Source organism: Cyprinus carpio, chromosome B3 (assembly GCF_018340385.1).
Source record: "Cyprinus carpio isolate SPL01 chromosome B3, ASM1834038v1, whole genome shotgun sequence".
Classification (NCBI taxonomy): Eukaryota; Metazoa; Chordata; class Actinopteri; order Cypriniformes; family Cyprinidae; genus Cyprinus; species Cyprinus carpio.
In genome coordinates this window covers 35,109,799-35,127,647 of record NC_056599.1, presented here as the reverse complement: position 1 = coordinate 35,127,647, position 17,849 = coordinate 35,109,799, and the positions used below count along the sequence as shown (strand labels likewise).

The 17,849-nt window shown below is 37.0% G+C and overlaps 1 protein-coding gene across 1 annotated transcript; it reads right to left on the bottom strand.

Annotated features, from left to right (window-relative positions):
• Window positions 1-870: 870 nt before the first annotated feature.
• On the bottom strand, window positions 871-17,204 carry LOC109048096 (zinc finger protein 431-like). The gene is made up of 2 exons (XM_042721305.1): window positions 16,301-17,204; window positions 871-2,478 (listed from the first exon to the last, which is right to left on the bottom strand). The coding sequence occupies exons 1-2, from the start codon at window positions 16,962-16,964 to the stop codon at window positions 1,001-1,003; spliced, it is 2,142 nt and encodes a 713-aa protein (XP_042577239.1). The 5' UTR covers window positions 16,965-17,204; the 3' UTR covers window positions 871-1,000.
• Between the last annotated feature and the right edge of the window lie 645 nt (window positions 17,205-17,849).

Here is a 17,849-nt window from a genome sequence, read left to right as displayed (position 1 = left end):
TTTTACATTGTTCTTTGGGGAGGAACTCCATCTTTAAGTTGATCTCTCAGTTGAAACGGCTGGTTTTGAAGATGAAAATGAACTTTATTCACTGTGAAAACTTTAGATGTCATTTGTTTGTCATGTCACTTGTTATGACTGGTTAGAACAGATTTGTCCAGATGATATAATATTGCTTGATGCATTATTGTGTTGCATTTTTTGAGGATGCAGCATCAGATCTGAAAATGCTGGATCTGAAGATGATCTACTTAGGGTTCATCCACTAGTAATGTTAGTAAAACTAATAGGCTTAATAGCTTCTGCAGCACGAACACAAGCATGTACTCCGCCTTTGATATTGTTGTTATGTAACGTAGCGGTGTCTGACTGGGGTAAAGACGTGGAGTGATGACATTGTTTCACAAAATATACGGATTGGCTGTACACACAAAACACAATAGTATCGTTTTCAGATTTATCCACTCGAGTCCCGGTTTCAAAAAGTAGCATTTTCAGGCTCCCAGCAACTGGAGGAACACCAATACGATACAATTATTTTTTACGTATATAGCTAAATGCGTCTCCGTGTGTATGGGGCCTTACTATGATTGTTTCTTGTATGACTGTGTAGAGCAGATGAATGATTGAAACGCTTCCCACATGCAGTGCAGTGATACAGTTTCTCTCCAGAGTGGATCCAGATCAGAGTTGAAGACTGACTGAATCTCTTATCACAATGTGAACACTTATTAGGTTTAAGGTTTGCTGATTGTGTCTCTCCAGAATTCTCTCCAGAATGAACTCTTTTTTTGAACTTTTTGAATATTTGTTTTTTGTGTTGTTTTAGGATTGATTTATTGTGTTGATTTTTTTTTTATTTGTCATTTTGTTAGTTTGCAGCATCAGACCTGAAAGTGCTGGATCTGAAGATGATCTACTTACTGTGATTGTTTTTTGTATGTCTGTGTAGAGTAGATGAATGATTGAAATGCTTCCTCCATGCAGTGCAGTGATATGGTTACTCTCCAGTGTGGATCCTCTTGTGTCTTTTAAGATTTGATGAATGACTGAATCCCTTGTCACAGTGTGAACACTTATAAGGTTTCTCTCCAGTGTGGATCCTCTCATGTGTTTTCAGATGTGTTAAATGACTGAATCTCTTATCACAGTGTGAACACTTAAAAGGTTTCACTCCCATATGGATCCTCTCATGTGTTTTTAGGTCTCCTGACTTTTTGAATATCTTGTCACAGTGTGAACACTTATAAGGTTTCTCTCCAGTGTGGATCCTCTCATGTCTTTTCAGATGTGATGACTGACTGAAGCTCTTGTCACAGTGTGAACACTTATAAGGTTTCACTCCCATATGGATCCTCTCATGTGTTTTCAGGTCTCCTGACCTATTGAATATCTTGTCACAGTGTGAACACTTATAAGGTTTCTCTCCAGTGTGGATCCTCACATGTCTTTTTAGGTCTCCTGAATCCCTGAATATCTTGTTGCAGTGGGGACACTTATAAGGTTTCTCTCCAGTGTGGATAGTCTCATGTCTTTTTAGGTCTCTTGAATCACTGAATCTCTTGTTGCAGTGTGGACACTTATAGGGTTTCTCTCCAGTGTGGATATTATTGTGTCTTTTCAGATGGACTGACTGACTGAATCTCTTGTCACAGTGTGAACACTTATAAGGTTTCACTCCAGTGTGGATCCTCTCATGTCTTTTTAGGTCTCCTGAATCGCTGAATCTCTTGTTGCAGTGTGAACACTTATAAGGTTTCTCTCCAGTGTGGATAATCTCATGTGTTTTCAGATGTGCTGACTGAGTGAATCTCTTGTCACAGTGTGAGCACTTGTAAGGTTTCACTCCAGTGTGGAGCCTCTCATGTCTTTTTAGGTCTCCTGAATCACTGAATCTCTTGTTGCAGTGTGAACACCTATAAGGTTTTTCTCCAGTGTGAATCCTCTCATGCAGTTTTAAACGGGTTGCTGAAGTAAAAGTCTTCTCACAGTCAAAGCACATGCACTCTGTCACAGCAGGATGTATTTTCTGACGTACTTTAACATTTTGTATACGCAAAAAACTGTTACCACACAAATTACATGAATGTGGCTTCTCCTTTGAATGAAGTTTGAGGTGTTTCTTCAGAACTGAAGCCCGTGCAAACATTTTACCACACTGATCGCATACGTGCTGCTTCTCTCCAGTGTGGATGTTCATGTGATCATAAAGGTGTGCAGATTGTGAGAAACTCTTCCCACACTGATCACAAGTGAAAGGTTTCTCTCCAGTATGAACTCTCATGTGACGCTTAAGATTTGATTTACGTGTGAAACTCTTTCCACACTGAGTGCAGGTGAAATATTTCTTGGCTCTTCTTTTCTTTAAATCTTTCAGTTTGGTTTGCGGGCAATTCATAGGATTTTCCCTGGTTTTGACATGATTTTTCTCCTCCGCTTCAATTGATACTTCATTCTTCTCCTTTCCTTCAATCAATTCTGAAATAAAAGTAAAAATGGTGAAATGTGAACATAAAAGTGAACCCTGATGTAACAGATCAAACTAACATTTGAGAGCAGCACCACTAACTTTTACAGATGGTGGCACCAGAAACAGATAGGTAGTGCTGGGGGCTGGTGTGTGGAGAGAATTTAATCATAAAATTACTATAGCTTTGCATTAATAAGTGCAGTTATTAATAATTTTTCTCTTTTATTTATTGGTAGTTCTTATTTTAAATTGTATGTTTATTTGTTTGTAAAGCATTCAAAATGTACTTTTAATAACATCAGTCGCAAAGAGAAGAAAAGTTTGGTGATATCTACATTTAAACTGGATTGTTTTTAGAGTTTCAAAGTGATGGAAATAGTTGTGTGAAATACTTGAAAGTCATTGAAAAGTGCTTGGATTTCTCTCTCAAAAGGTTGCACAAAGCCTGAAATTAAATGATGTAATAACATTGGACTATTTCTGCCACAACACCATGGTGGGTGTTACTGCTTCTGGGTTTCTGCATCAGCGCCGTTTGATCCGTTTATAACAGAATTCTGTACAGAATTTGAATGCTTCTCACTAGATCTCGCAGCAACCTTATTCATTCTGTGGCGAGTTCAAACATTTCCAGTGGTGGAAAGAGAAATTATACTTTAGTAAAAGTATTGCTACTTAAGGAATAATTTACTTAAGTACAAGTAAAGTACTGAAAAATAATATGATTCAAGTAAGAGTTAACAGTAGTTTGCTGAAAAACTACCCAAGTTACTGCGGTAAAGTATTTTAGTATTATTTTTAAATTTTTACCCAAAATGAGATTGAGACCCAGGAAATCCTTTATATAGACAAATGCATCAGCTTTATATAGACAAATGCATCAGCTATCACTCCAGCTGAATAACATGCAGATAGAGATGCTTTGACTGATGAAACGTGGCAATAAACACACAATTGCAATGCAACGCTAGTTGACATAGCTTGTATCACAGTATAGAATTTTATAAAAAATATTTTCTGTCTCACTGTGATAAGAAGCAAGATGGAACCACAGAGGCTAACTGTTTTAAACATGACTGTTGTTATATAGTGATTTTGGAGCAAAACATGATATTAGTTTCATAAATTGTCATGTTTGATGATATGTTAAGCAAACATATTACCGATCCCTGTTGCCAGGAGCAACTGTTTTATAAATAATTTTGAAAAGTACATTCACGTATAAAATTATGTGGTTGTTTTTACGAGCAAAATCAAAGAGTAAATGAAGGTTTAAAAGAAAAGAAAGGGTCTAAAACAGTGAGTGGAAAGGTGCCAGTAAAAAACAATGTGGGGTATGAGTAAGGTTGGACATTGTTTGAATTTTAATGATTCCAATTCTTGTCAATTCCTAATTTTGATTAGTGATCGACCGATATATCGGGCCGATTTTTGCGGGTTTTATGTTTATCGGCATCGGCCGATATGTGGCTGCTGCATTCGCCGATAGTTTTTTCCCGACATTATTTACAGACAGGTGTCCACAGGCAGCTCTGTGTTGCTGGAGACGCTGCAGTTCACGTGCAGCATATGCACTGCCTCTCCCCCACTAGCAGAGTGCTGGAAGCCTGTTCCGGTAAATTTTAAACTTTCAAAGCATCTTTTAACTGTTTGACTTAGCTGAAATATTGCCATAAACTTTGAAAGTGGAAACATGTTGCTCTATGTGGGTGCAACTATAGCTAAGAAAGTTTGTGGGTCCAAATGGAAAACGCGAATGCCGAATGCCTCGTCTATAAAACTGCTTGCCATTGAATTTAGGGAGCTGCAAATAGCTACGTTGTAGGCTATCCGTATGCATACGGTAGCTGTTACGAACACTGGTCATAGGATTAAATAATGCCGATGTTATTCGTGATATTTGTAGGAGTTTTGTTTTTAGGGAGCTTGGAATAGGTTTGGACGTGTGCTCATTGATATTTGTAGGCGCATGCGGTGCAGTGCGCTCGTTTGTCCAGGCAAACGCAGGTCATGTGACAAAAAACAACTGACCTTTCCATGACAACATTGAAAGCTTGGCCGAACAGCTGATCATAGCTGGACAGGGCGGGTTTTTATTTCTCATCTCCATAAATATATGTAGTAGTAAAGAGCTAGAAATAAATATCCTTTGCTGATACTTCCTCGTCATTGTGGAGAGCGCAGTTCATGGTTGCATAGCAACGACAGATGCCACGGGAGCGCAAGCACTTGTGGAAAGAAGAAAGTGGCACGGCTGTGCTTTCCACGCATTTTTAGACGCAATATGTGAACAGCCCCTAATTCATAATAAACTGAGAATCTATTTGGTTTAAAAATCGTTTTTGTTTTGTTTAAAATGGAGATCACGATTACATATATCAGACAGCTACACAGAATAACATGTTCCAGTCTATTAAAAAAAATATATATACTCATTTGAATCATTAATTCAAACACGTTTAAAATTAATTCAGTCTCATTTATAAATACCTGTTTAATTAATGGATGATTCACCGTTTTTTTAATGAATATCTTGAGTCTTCTTGAATAAATGATTAAAAAAAAAAATAACAGTCGATTTTTGCCACCTACTGGAGTAATGTAATCAACACAATCTTTATTTGAAGAGACTCCTTTCACTTTAGCCATTTTATTGGTTATTGGTAAAATTGGCAAAAGGTAGATTGGCAAATTATTTATTCTTCAAGTTTTTGCCCTTTTACGCAGTCTACTCCAGGTAAGGCTCGCTGCAACATCTGCAATACATTGATGAGCATGGGAGCTGAAAAGGCAAAGACGAAAAATACTTCAAATATGTGGAGCCACTTGAAACGTCACCACCTTGAGGCCTATAATGAAGCACAAAAAGAAAAGGATGTTTGAGCAGCAGCTTCTACTTCTGCAGCAAGTTCAACACAGCCTAATCTTGTGCAGATGTTCGATGCCCAAAGGAAATGGGGTAATTCTCACACCAGGTCCAAAAAAGTTGATCTTGCCATAGTTGAGATGATTGCCACAGACAATCATCCATTTACCATTTACAGTTGTCTCTGGTGTTGGTTTTAAAGGTTGGTGGCATTGCTGGAGCCCAGATACTCCCTCAAGCAGAAAAGTACTATCGTACTGACCTCTTTGAAGATGTTCACACAAAAGTAGAAAACAAAAACAAGGAGCTGGTCACGTTAGAAAATGCAGGCCCCTATTTGGCATTTACAACGTATTGTTGGTCTGGTGACACAGAATCCTTAATGAGCCTGACCTGTCATTTCATTGACAGTGACTGGGAAAGGAAACAAATTGTCCTCAATATCAAAGCCATGCATGGCTTTCACACAGGTGAATATATCAGTGAGGTGTTCCTCAGTCTGCTGAAGCATTGGGACATCGACACAGAGAGAGTCGTGCTTGTGCTTCGCGATAGTGGTGCCAATATGATTGAAAGGGATGAGGCTCACCGAAGTACCTGATCTCAGCTACAGTGATCACACACTTTAGCTAGTGGTACATGACATGATCAACAGCCAGCGAGCAGTGATGGACATTGTTGCAAAATTAAAGTCTTTTGCTACCCATTTTAACCATTCGATACTGGCCAAACAGCGTTTGAAGGACACTCAAAAAGAACTTGACCTCCCCCAGCACAGAATAATCCAGTTGGTGCCAACACGCTGGAACTCCACTCTTCACATGTTGGAGAGCATGCTGGAGCAGAAACGGGCACTTACTGTATATGCAGGGGAACATGGAAAGATATCAATCTTAACAGCAGATCAGTGGACTCTTGTGGGCAATTTGATTGACACACTGAGCCCGCTTGAACAGGTAACACTGGAAATGAGCAGATCAGACTCATCAATATTGTGCATAATTCCCAACATCACTGTCCTAAAAATGCTACTTGAAGTTGAGGTTGCAAAAGCTAGGGGCATCAAAACACTCTGTGACACTATGACTTCAACTTTATTAATCCCCGAAGGGAAATTTAGATGTCACAGCAGCACAACCATACAATGAATAAATTAAAACAACTTTAAAACAACATTCACAAACAACATAAAAACTTGTTCTCCAGTATCAAGTTGCAAAGCATTGTAATTATATACAAAAACATAAATCCCAAAAAGTATGTCATCATAAATAACACTGATTATACAACCTAATTGCCGTTGGGAAAAAAGACTTCCTATAACGCTCCCTGTAACAGCGTGGATGGATCAATCTTAAGCTGTGGGTACTCATAAAGTCACGAACTATTTCATTTAAAGGATGACAATCATGATTTATCATCGTATAGAGTTTCCCAATTATTCTATCCTGCATTATCACCTCAAAGGTGGGTAACACACTCCCTACGACAGAACCTGCCTTCTTTATTAGTTTATTTAACTTATTCTTCTCCTTTTCTAGCAGTCCCCCTCCCCAACTTGTGACAGAGTACAATATCACAGATGAGACCGCAGAGTCATAGAAGGTCTTAAGTAGTACATTACTTACACCAAAGGACCTCAATCGCCTTAACAAATGAATACGACTTTGACCTTTCTTATAAACATGCATTGTGTTGTCAGACCAATTGAGCTTATTATTCAAATATACACCCAAATACTTGTACGTTTTTACAATCTCAACTTCTGACTCTTATTTTTACTGGTACCACTTGCTGAGGGAAACTACTAAAATCAACTACAACTTCCTTTGTCTTACTTGCATTTAACCTAAGACCATTTTTCTCACACCAGTCCACAAAACTCTTTAGTAGCTCCCTATATTCACTCTCATCATGGTCCGTTATACAGCCAACAATTGCTGAGTCGTCAGAAAACTTCTGAAGGTGACATGATTTAGAATTGTACTGAAAATCTGATGACTCAGATTTATGCTGGACAGTTTAAAGGTAAGGTTCAAAAACGCAGACAAGACCAAACGCTTAGTCCTCACAACACTGCTAGATCCTCGTTACAGGGGTCATGCCTTGGCACCAGGCACACTGAGCACTGCAAAAGACTGGATAAAGGATGAGCAAGCCACTCTGTCTGAGGCTAAGAAACGGATAAAGGCTTCCTCAGAACATCAAGGCCCGGATCCAAAACGGATAAGGGTGAATGAAGAAGAGGAGGAAGACGCTAGTCCGTCTGACATGCTTGAACAGATGTATGCAAACCTTCTGGGGGCACACGGACCAACCTCTGAGAAGACTGATGATGAGGAGGAGCAGCTTTTCACTCAGCAGCTGGATCAATACCTACGGGAGCCACTGATCGACAGACAGATGGGCCAACCACTTGCATGGTGGAAACAAAATGCATCCCACTTGCATCTTCTGGAACCACTCGCCAGAAAATGTCTCAGTCCACACCCCTCCTCTGTTCCCAGTGAGAGGGTATTCAGCGAGGTTAGCCAGATATATGAGAAAAAGAGGAATAGGCTGACGGGAGAAAATGCAGAGCGTCTCTGTTTCCTCCATTATAACCTGCAGCTCCTAAACTGGGAGTATTAAGAACTTTCAGTGAGGGGTGTGTGGGGTAAAGAAGTGGGGCAATGTGCATGTTATGCACAATTCTTCTTAAGTTGTTTTTTGTTCAGTATTGCAGTTTACATTTTCCTTATCTTCTTTACAAGAGATTACATTAAGTGCACTAAAACTTGGACCTAAGCATTAAATGACTAGGTTGTAAATAGTTGGTTACTTTTAAAATTAAATATAGTACATAGTATCATTATGCTGCTTGCTTGTTGCTACTGTGTGCAATAGTGTAATTATTTTATTTATGCTTAAATATTTATTTTCAGTATTTTCAGCACTGAACTCTTTTACTTGTTCTACCTCACGTTTTTAATATTTGTTAAATATTGTTGATTTACTTGTTCTTTCTTGTTCTACCTTACATTTTTAATATAAATATTGTTTATCTACTTGTTCAACCTCACCTGTTTTTACTATTTGTTAAATGTAGTTTTTTTAAGTTCAATAAATTTTTAAATTGAGACTTGTAACATTTGGTATGACATTGTGTCATTTTTATGATGTAAATTGAGTGAGCAAAAGCAGTATTGGCTCCAAATATCGGCTCAAGAAAATCAGCAGCCCGTATCGGTCATCGGCTAAGGCTGATGAAAAAAAATCCATATCGGTCGATCCCTAATTTAGATTCCAATAAGGTAAAAAGAAATAAATAAAAAATCTTAAATATCATATTTTTTCAAAGTATTTCATAGTTAGCTGAAAACTATGAATGAAAATCAACAGGCTAAAGAACACTTACACAAGGATGTGTGTGCAGCAGAGAAAACAGCCTGTGAGTCTTCTTGACTTGGTTAAAAATCACATTGAAAGTGTAGTTTGTTATAATAACAAAGATGGACTCCAGGCACCCATTATTTGTGAATTCAAAAATCAAAAGCATTTAATTTAACAAGTTAACCCATACCTAGGCTTTGGGAATCCAAAATCTATTCCAGGGCTCCAGACTGTGACCATATGCTCGCATTTTGCGACCAGTTTTTGAGACCGCACGAGTATTATTTAAAAGTACTCGCGCATGTGCGACCTGCAGATTTGGAAATTATTTTAATTGTTATTTCATGTTGAAAGACATGAAGATTGCGAGCCCAACAGTGTAGGCCTATGTATACGGTAGTCAACATTTGAGGTGGATCAAAAACGTTAATCTAAATTGTCCTAAGACAAGAACGGGTATTGTTTTGGTTTTAGGACAACTTTGATGAAAGGTTTTGATCCACTTCAAATGTTGACTTATGTAGAGAGGGGGAGGGTCCAGAAGTGATTAGTCAACTGTGCGGGTCACGCGTCATAGATGTTCTCGCTGTCGTTGCATCTACCGTCATTAACCGTTTACTGTCAAAAATGGCTAAACAAATAATTGACGCCTTTTTCTCAGCAAAACCAGGCCAGCTACAACAAAAATTTGCAGAGAAGGAAAAATTTAGGGGACGAGTCGCTCGCTGTGGTGAAAAAGCCAAGACAACAATTATTATGTCAGGAATGCCTAAGTGAGTTTACATGGCTTCGGTATTGCAAAACCAGCAACACAATGAACTGTGTCTTCTGCTCTCAATGTAGTCAACACGCAGGGAAAACCAAATTCACTGAGGCAACCGGCACCACACAGTTCAAACACAACACTAGTGAAACACAACATCAGCTTAAAACATACAGCAAAGACTAGGGTTGGGAACCGGTTTTGTTGTTTGAAAAGAACTGGAACTATGAGCAATTTCTAAGTAGGGGTGGGAATCTATGGGCATTTCACGATTCGATTCGATTCCGATTCAGAGGCCCACAATTCAATTAAATTACGATTAACAATGCATCGATGCATCATAATGTTATCATACATCCTGTACATCTATAAGGAGTGGGAATCTTCAGGCACTTCACAATCCGATCCCGATTCTGGGAGTCACTATCCGATTCCAAAACGATTCTTGATCTACATTTTTTCCCCAATTAATTCTTCTGCTGTGCAAATACATCTTTAAAACTTTACATCTTAAACAAAATTGCAGTTATATGCTTTTTGTTTATAGCTGGAATCTCTGTATGTCAGTACTGCCATCTTATAAATAGGGGTGTGAATCTTCACTGGTTTCACAATTCAGTTCAATTACAATTATCATTATAAACTCAGTATCACGATGCGTCACATTCTCAGTTTTCAATATTACTACACATGGTACATTTTCATATAAATTTTATATCAAATTTCATGCAAAATTAACTTTTTTTTATTATTATTATGTAAGCACAGCAGGCTATTTTTTAAAACAATTACTTATTTAAAATAAGTATTCTTTAAGTGTCCGAAAGTTTACAGACAATAGTTGAGGATTTTTCTTTTTTTTCCCCTCAGCATTATTGCCGTTTGATTATTACTGATGAGATCATAGACAGTGGCAGCTTTAACAGACTGCATTCACACTAATGCACAGATCTATTTCGATATCAGATTTTTTGTCCTGCATTTAAAGCATATCTAAAGTAGAGCTTAGATCGGGCCCAACAAATCAAGCCCGACCCTACCCGAGCCCAAGCACGTTGTGTCCGAGCCCGGCCCGGCCCGGCATGTTCACTGTAATTATGAGCCCGAGCCCGATATAAACCCAACCATTTTTAATATGTGGGCCATTATAACCAGGGGTGGCGCCAGATGTTTTATTAAGGCAGGTGCTGCTGTGCTGGATCATTTAGGCTACAGGGGGGAGCTGCGCAGTTATATATATATTATATAAATACTATTAATAAATGAGCAAATATTGGCCACTCAATATTAAATATTCAGTTATTTTAATTATCATAATTAAAGTTTTAATTTTATTAAATTGAACAAGCACAACATTCAGCATTCAATCAAATATTCTTAAAGATTAATTATTATGAATAATATTACTTCAACATATTGTTATTTCAACATAATATGTGTGTGAGCAACAAGCAAGATGTGCATTTGTAAATTCGGTGAGTTTCAAATGGTGTAAGTGTGACCGCGGCGGCGCCTCCATGTCATTATTACATTGTCTGCTATATTGCTTTTTTTTTTTATTAAATCCAGGCAATTAGTTGATGAAAAATGTATTAAAATTAAGATACAATTTATACTAAATGAAATTCACTTTAAAGAAAATCTTTCTTCAAAACAAAACTTAAACTTGACACTAAATGTGCTTATTTAATGGCTAAAACACGCAGGCTACTACCGACTCTCTTTTTGTACAAATTGCAGCACATTCATTTAATTCTGAATTTTGCACATGTAAGTTAAAAGGCATTTGTTTGTGCATAGTAAAACATATCTGTAACATTTATCAAGTTCCAAATTGTGCGTGCATTTATTAATTATTATCTTAATGAATAATACGACAAGGAAAAAGCATGTAAACTGCGTTGTTTGTTTATTCAGAAATAGTTGAATGAATCGTAAATGGATCTGAAATTCCGAATAAAGAAACGTAAAAAATAAAAATAAAAAAATAAACTGTGAACAATGATGAACACAGAAAATGATGGCCTATTTTTTATTTTTTTTTGCTGTCATAGGCGAGCAGCGTGCCGCATTTAATGCACGAGACAAAGCCAACACATATGTTGTCACTCCCCACGACTAGTTTAAAATGTTTCCCATACCTCCGATTTTCCTCCAAACTTGCTCAAAGTTAATTCTCCTGTTTTAATTTTTTTCTTTGCTTCTTCAAGCTCCATGTTGCAGTTAAGCTACTGAATAGTACAGCACGCACAGCAGGTGTGATATGTCACGTGTGCTAGACTGCGAGTGCGAGTGGACGAGACGCTGCGCATGACACGTGACGTGCTTTATCAAGGGCTCGACCCGACCCGGCCCGAGAACGGTGGCGGGAAATATCTCACAGCGCAAATTCTGTGCAATGATTCCTGCCTCGTTTCTAGGGTGCACACGTGCCATATGCGGAAAAAATAAACAAGCTCAGAATCTCTCTTCAACGATTCTAAATCGATTCTGAAATGTTCAGAATCGATTTAGAATCGTTGAAGAGAGAATCGCGATGCATCGGAAAATCAATTTTTTTCTCCAACCCCTATTTCTAAGCTCCGAAAACTGTTCTGGTGCGACACGTGACCAAGCGCTGTGAGCAGCCTTCCGCCAGTGTTCTGTTGCAGTGTTGTGTATTTATATTTTTTCTGGTTATCAAATGAAGGCATAAAACAATCTCATTTATCATTTAATTTTTGAAAATCAAGAAAACTTTATTTTTTGTAGTTGTCAACCTTTATTGGTTTGTTTTTTTTTTTGGGGGGGGGGGGGGGGGGGGGGGGGGGGGGGGGGGGGGGGGGGGGGGGGGGGGGGGGGGTTGCCTGCCGATGCCGATATAATTTTTATTTTTATTTTAATATATATTTAAGAAATTTGAAATCATTTGACAATGGATTAAGAAACAAATGTGTAAAATAAACATACTTATACTTTAAATGACTAAGTATTTTTCACAAATAAATAAATATTTAATAAAAACAATTAAAAGGGAAGTTAACACTGTAACCAACAGGGCACTCAGTATTCTGGGAAGTTTGTGTGCATTGGGAATCAAATTTTTAAATAAAGCCAGGGTAACACTCATTTTACATACAGCACAAAGAGAAAATGACATGAATATGGCAGTGGGCAAATACATAGAGTGCAGCATAATTTGAAATCACGAGTTTAAAGTTTAAAGCATTCAATTCACACGGATCAAACGTCACGCAGAGAACACACAATCATGATGGATACACATGCACAATTCACAAGATCCCACAGCTGTATCCGTCAAAATAAAATTCTCGGCATATCAGCCTTGGTGATATATTGCTCGACCACTAATTTTATGGCAAACAAAGGGGATTTACTATTAAAATTAAAACATGGAAGAAATGTTGTGTGATAATTCCTAAAAAATTATGTTTGTTTCATTTTAGTAGTAGAAGTAGTAGTAGGAGGAGAAGGCTATGTACATTCTACTGAAAAATAGTTATAGGCACAATGCCTTCAAATTAATCCGGACTTTTATTTTGACAGGTTGCAGTGAATACCTTTACAGTTCTGTGTAGGAGATTTGAGTTAAGTCAATTTATTATCAAAGCGTTTGTCAGTAATACAGTTATTTTGTAGGAAAATGTGAATAATTGCATTGCAGGCTGATTTAAGGTGTGCCCCTAAATTTTATGCTTGCACTAGGGGTGGGCACTATACCTGTATGAAAGTGACTACCGGTATTACGTTGTTCCATGATATGGATTTTGCTATACCGTGGATACCGTTACATATTCATAAATTCTAATTTTGCATTTATATAGTTTTGTTCATTTTGGTATGCTTTGCAAATTTTAACACACATGATGATAAAGAGTGGAGGCTAAATGTTTTTGTCCTCTGTGTGCAATGCCATACTACACAGGCATTAGCAATTAAACACAGAGCATAGTAACAGACCAAATTAATAGAGCGCAAATCACCTATTGCAGTGGTTCCCAAACTGAGGGATAGTGTACAGACAGCAGATTATTTTACAAAAACCTCTGCAGGGTGATAAAGACTACACTGTATAATTTTCCGTTATCAGTTGTAGCAGTCGTGGTTGATTCAATAACAGACCACTAGATGGTGCGATTGTAGATTCAGAGTTATATTGAGTGAAATAACTGACACATAGGACCATTGTCAAATATTCATAAGAGAATTGTAAAAAAAAAAGTTTGTTTTACATTTTTTTTTTTTTTTTTTTTAACTACAGCCATAGGTCGTTTTTACGAACTTCCCGACGAAGGACAAGCGACAGACCGGAAGTCATTAATTTCCAATGGAAAGTAGTGCGGGAGCTGCATGGAGTTCCGATCATATGCATATGTGGAAATTTCTGATCCAATTTGAGCTTCGGATGCGTTCAAATATTTGAACTTCTGCGACTAGATCGTATGCGACCGCCTGACTGAATGTGATGTATTCTAATCAAAACTATCTGCGTGAGGTCAGAATTAACAATATTTTGTTTACTTTAACATTATTCTTTAAACACTATTTCTGTAAAATGGTGCTTTAGAATAATTATGGCAGAAATGATTATTTAATAATTATTAAACCATTATTTACATTGATTAGCCCCATAAAATCTACTGTTTTTATTTTGGGGGTCATCTGATTTGTGACGATGCATTCATACATTAAATATACTCATTAAAATTATTCATTTTACCATGGTGAATATGCCGAGGTAACGGTTGTTGCACGACCAGTTTGAAAGTTCTGCGCAACTGGCGCTAGAGGGAGAAATGCGACAATCGTGTCCGAATGTCGTGTGCAGTGGAAAGGTGGATGTAAAGTTTTGAATTTGTGCGTTTTTGGGGTTTGTGGTTGTTATATATTACTTGTACTAGGCCGTTTTGGACTTTATGCACATCGCGAGAGCCCCCTCTGGCTTTGAGCATAAATGAAACATGCACTGCATGTTGACATCGTCTAGTTTTGGATATGAATAAAATGTCCGGTCATACATACAACATCTTGTTTCTTCGCCCATGTGCACACACATCCAAAGGGTGCGCACAGAAAAAGTGATTTAAAATGCATCTGATTGACAGATAAATCATGGTTGATCTATCAGCCAGATGCACTTAAAAATGTATGCGCTCTTTTTTCAATGTTGTTGTTAATGTTGAGGTTATTTTAGCTTTGTACCTTTAATTTAACTGCACTGTTAAAGAGGGCGATTTTTACCATTCAACTAAACTGTGTGTATGTTTTTCAGACACTTACATTGTTCTTGCTCCATCCATGCAATAATTCTATCAACCGAGTTCCTATTTACTTATACTCCTCCATGCTCTGGTAATATCAATGGTATGATTCATTTCAGAAGCTGACAAAATTATGACTTAAAATTATTAAATTAAACCGGTGATTGACAGTCAAAGCAAAGCGCGAGTCAGACCTGCCTGTTATGGCCTAAATGCAGGGCTCCACCCCAGCAGTTTGAAAAGAGCCCGTCAAACACCGGCTCGCTCTGTTTCTCCATCAGCACCTTCTTTGTCAATTTTTTTTTTTTTTTGTACTTTTGCTGAAAAATAAATGTAGCGAAGTTGAATACTTCAGTTTTATTTTACTCAAGTAAAAGTACCACAATTTAATTATACTTAAAAAAAAAAAATGTACTCAAGTACTGTAACGAAAGTATTTGTAATTAGTGGTCGACCAATATATCGGCCGATATCTGGTATTTTTCGAATATCGGCATCGGCCGATAAGTTTTTCTGTTTGCCCGATGCGTTCGAGGCGGGACTTTTATTTTGATGGCGCTGAGAGCGGCAGCGCCTGAGCATACAGTGCTCACATTCTCCCTCTTGTTTACTGTCGATGTTAACAGTTCTGTCTAATACGAATAGAAGTCTGTCTAATAATCTGACAGAACAGTTAAACAAAGTAATTCAAATGTATACAAAAAGTATTATAACAATTGCTTTTATTTTATTAGTAAAAGTAAGGCAAACATTATAATACTTTCCCGTTTGCCGTCAGCATTCAGCAAATACGCATTTACATCATTTAAACAAATCTTTGAATGGCTAACGAAAATTTAATTTCACAAACCTTGCAAATTTAGTCGAATCCAGTTATATCTTGTGAAGTGTGTATGTGACCTGCATGATCGTATGTTCTCTGCGTGACTTTCCGTCCGTGTTAATTGAATGCTTTTAATATTAAATTAGTGATTTCAAATTATGCTGCGCTTTATGCATTTGTCCACTGTCATCTTCATGTAATTTACAGTGTGTGCTGTATGTAAAATGAGTGTTAGCTTGGCTTTATTTGAAAAAAATATGATTCCCAGTGCACACAAACTTCCCAGAAAACTGAGTGCTCTGTTGGTTATGGTTTACTTCCTTTCTAATTATATTTTTGTTAAATATTTATTTATTTGTGGAAAATACTTTGTCAGCTAAAGTATGAGTGTTTATTTTAGATTTTTTTTTTTTTTATGCATTTTCAAAGTATTTCAAATTTCTTAAATATTAATTAAAATAAATACAATTATATCAGCCATCGGCCAACCTGCTTTCCAAGATATCGGCAGTCAAAAAAAAAAAAAAAACAATATATAGGTCGACCACTAATTACAGTGCAATCAGACTTTAACCATTAATATGTTTTTAAGATACTGAAAAAAATATGAATGTCAGGTCATGTCAAAAGTTCTCCAGGGCCACAAAAGTCCTCAGAACCCAGAGGGTTAAAGCTTTGTAACCCTAATGTAACGTTACAACAAACCATTAAATTCATTAAAGATGAATGAAGAATAAACACCAACCTCCTTGTTCCTCGTGTTTTATTCTCCTGGTTTCTGTTTCCTCGTGTTTTATCCTCAAAGATTCTTGTTCCTCATGTTTTATTCTACAGCTTTCTGGTTCCTCGTGTATTATTCTCAAAGATTCTGTTTCCTCGTGTTTTATTCTCCGGGTTTCTGGTTCCTCGTGTTTTATTCTCAAAGATTCTGTTTCCTCGTGTTTTATTCTGCGGGTTTCTGGTTCCTCGTGTTTTATTCTACAGGTTTCTGGTTCCTCGTGTTTTATTCTCAAAGATTCTGGTTCCTCTTGTTTTATTCTGCAGGTTTCTGGTTCCTCGTGTTTTATTCTCAAAGATTCTTTTTCCTCGTGTTTTATTCTGCAGTTTTCTGTTTCCTGGTGTTTTATTCTACAGCTTTCTGTTTCCTCGTGTTTTATTCTCAAAGATTCTTGTTCCTCGTGTTTTATTCTGCAGGTTTCTGGTTCCTCGTGTTTTATTCTCAAAGATTCTGTTTCCTCGTGTTTTATTCTCCGGGTTTCTGGTTCCTCGTGTTTTATTCTGCAGGTTTCTGGTTCCTCGTGTTTTATTCTCAAAGATTCTGGTTCCTCTTGTTTTATTCTCAAAGATTCTGGTTCACTCTCCTCTCTCTCCTCTTTAACAAACATCATCTTCACAGCAGCAGATCTCATCTCAGATGATACTCCTCCAGATAATCCTGCTTGCTTCAAAACTCGAATATTACAGGTATTTACTGACCTGATTCAAAAACTGTATTTTTCTATTTACAGAAACAAGATTTCTAACCGTTTGTAGCCAGCATCAGCGCGGTGAAATAGTCTTCTTCCTCCGAGGTTTAATGGTGTTTGGCAAACAAACGTATGTGTTTTAGCACCTCCCGCTGGACTGGAGTGAGGAGTGTCGCGAGGAGGAAAATAATACTGGGGAAATTACTTGGTGCGTGCGTGTGTTTTTTTTTTTTTTTTTTTATAGACTCGCATGGTATTTAATCAGCATAAACAGTTTACGTGTGTGAGGATTAGAGATGAAAACCGAGCGAATTATTACTCAAATATTTCAATGAAACGTTACAGCATTGAAATACTATCAATGAAAACACGTGACAATGATAAGACGTAGCCTAATTAAACATATATAATAATAACAACAATAATAATAATTTTAAATAAAATCCAAGTACCAAAATCTTGGACCAGATTATGCTTACTTGTAAAAATTGTATATAGAACTATACAGATTAAACACTTTATTGTCCCTGTAATGAGTAATGAAATGTGAATAGGTAAATATTAATGAAGTCTGACACAATAAATATTGCTGGTGCTCTTTTTTTAGAAAGTTTTATGATCATTGTCAGTTTTCTGTACATGAAAAACTAAAAAATATTAATGATCTTATTACGCTATCATGTATTTATTAAAAAAATCGAACTAGATTCATATGGACATTTTAGGCTATGGTGTTGTAGTATTGCAGCGTTTTTTTTTTTTTTTTTTTTGTTTTTTTTTTTTATTATTGATGTTTTTTTCCATGTCACATTGTGAGAAATAACAGTA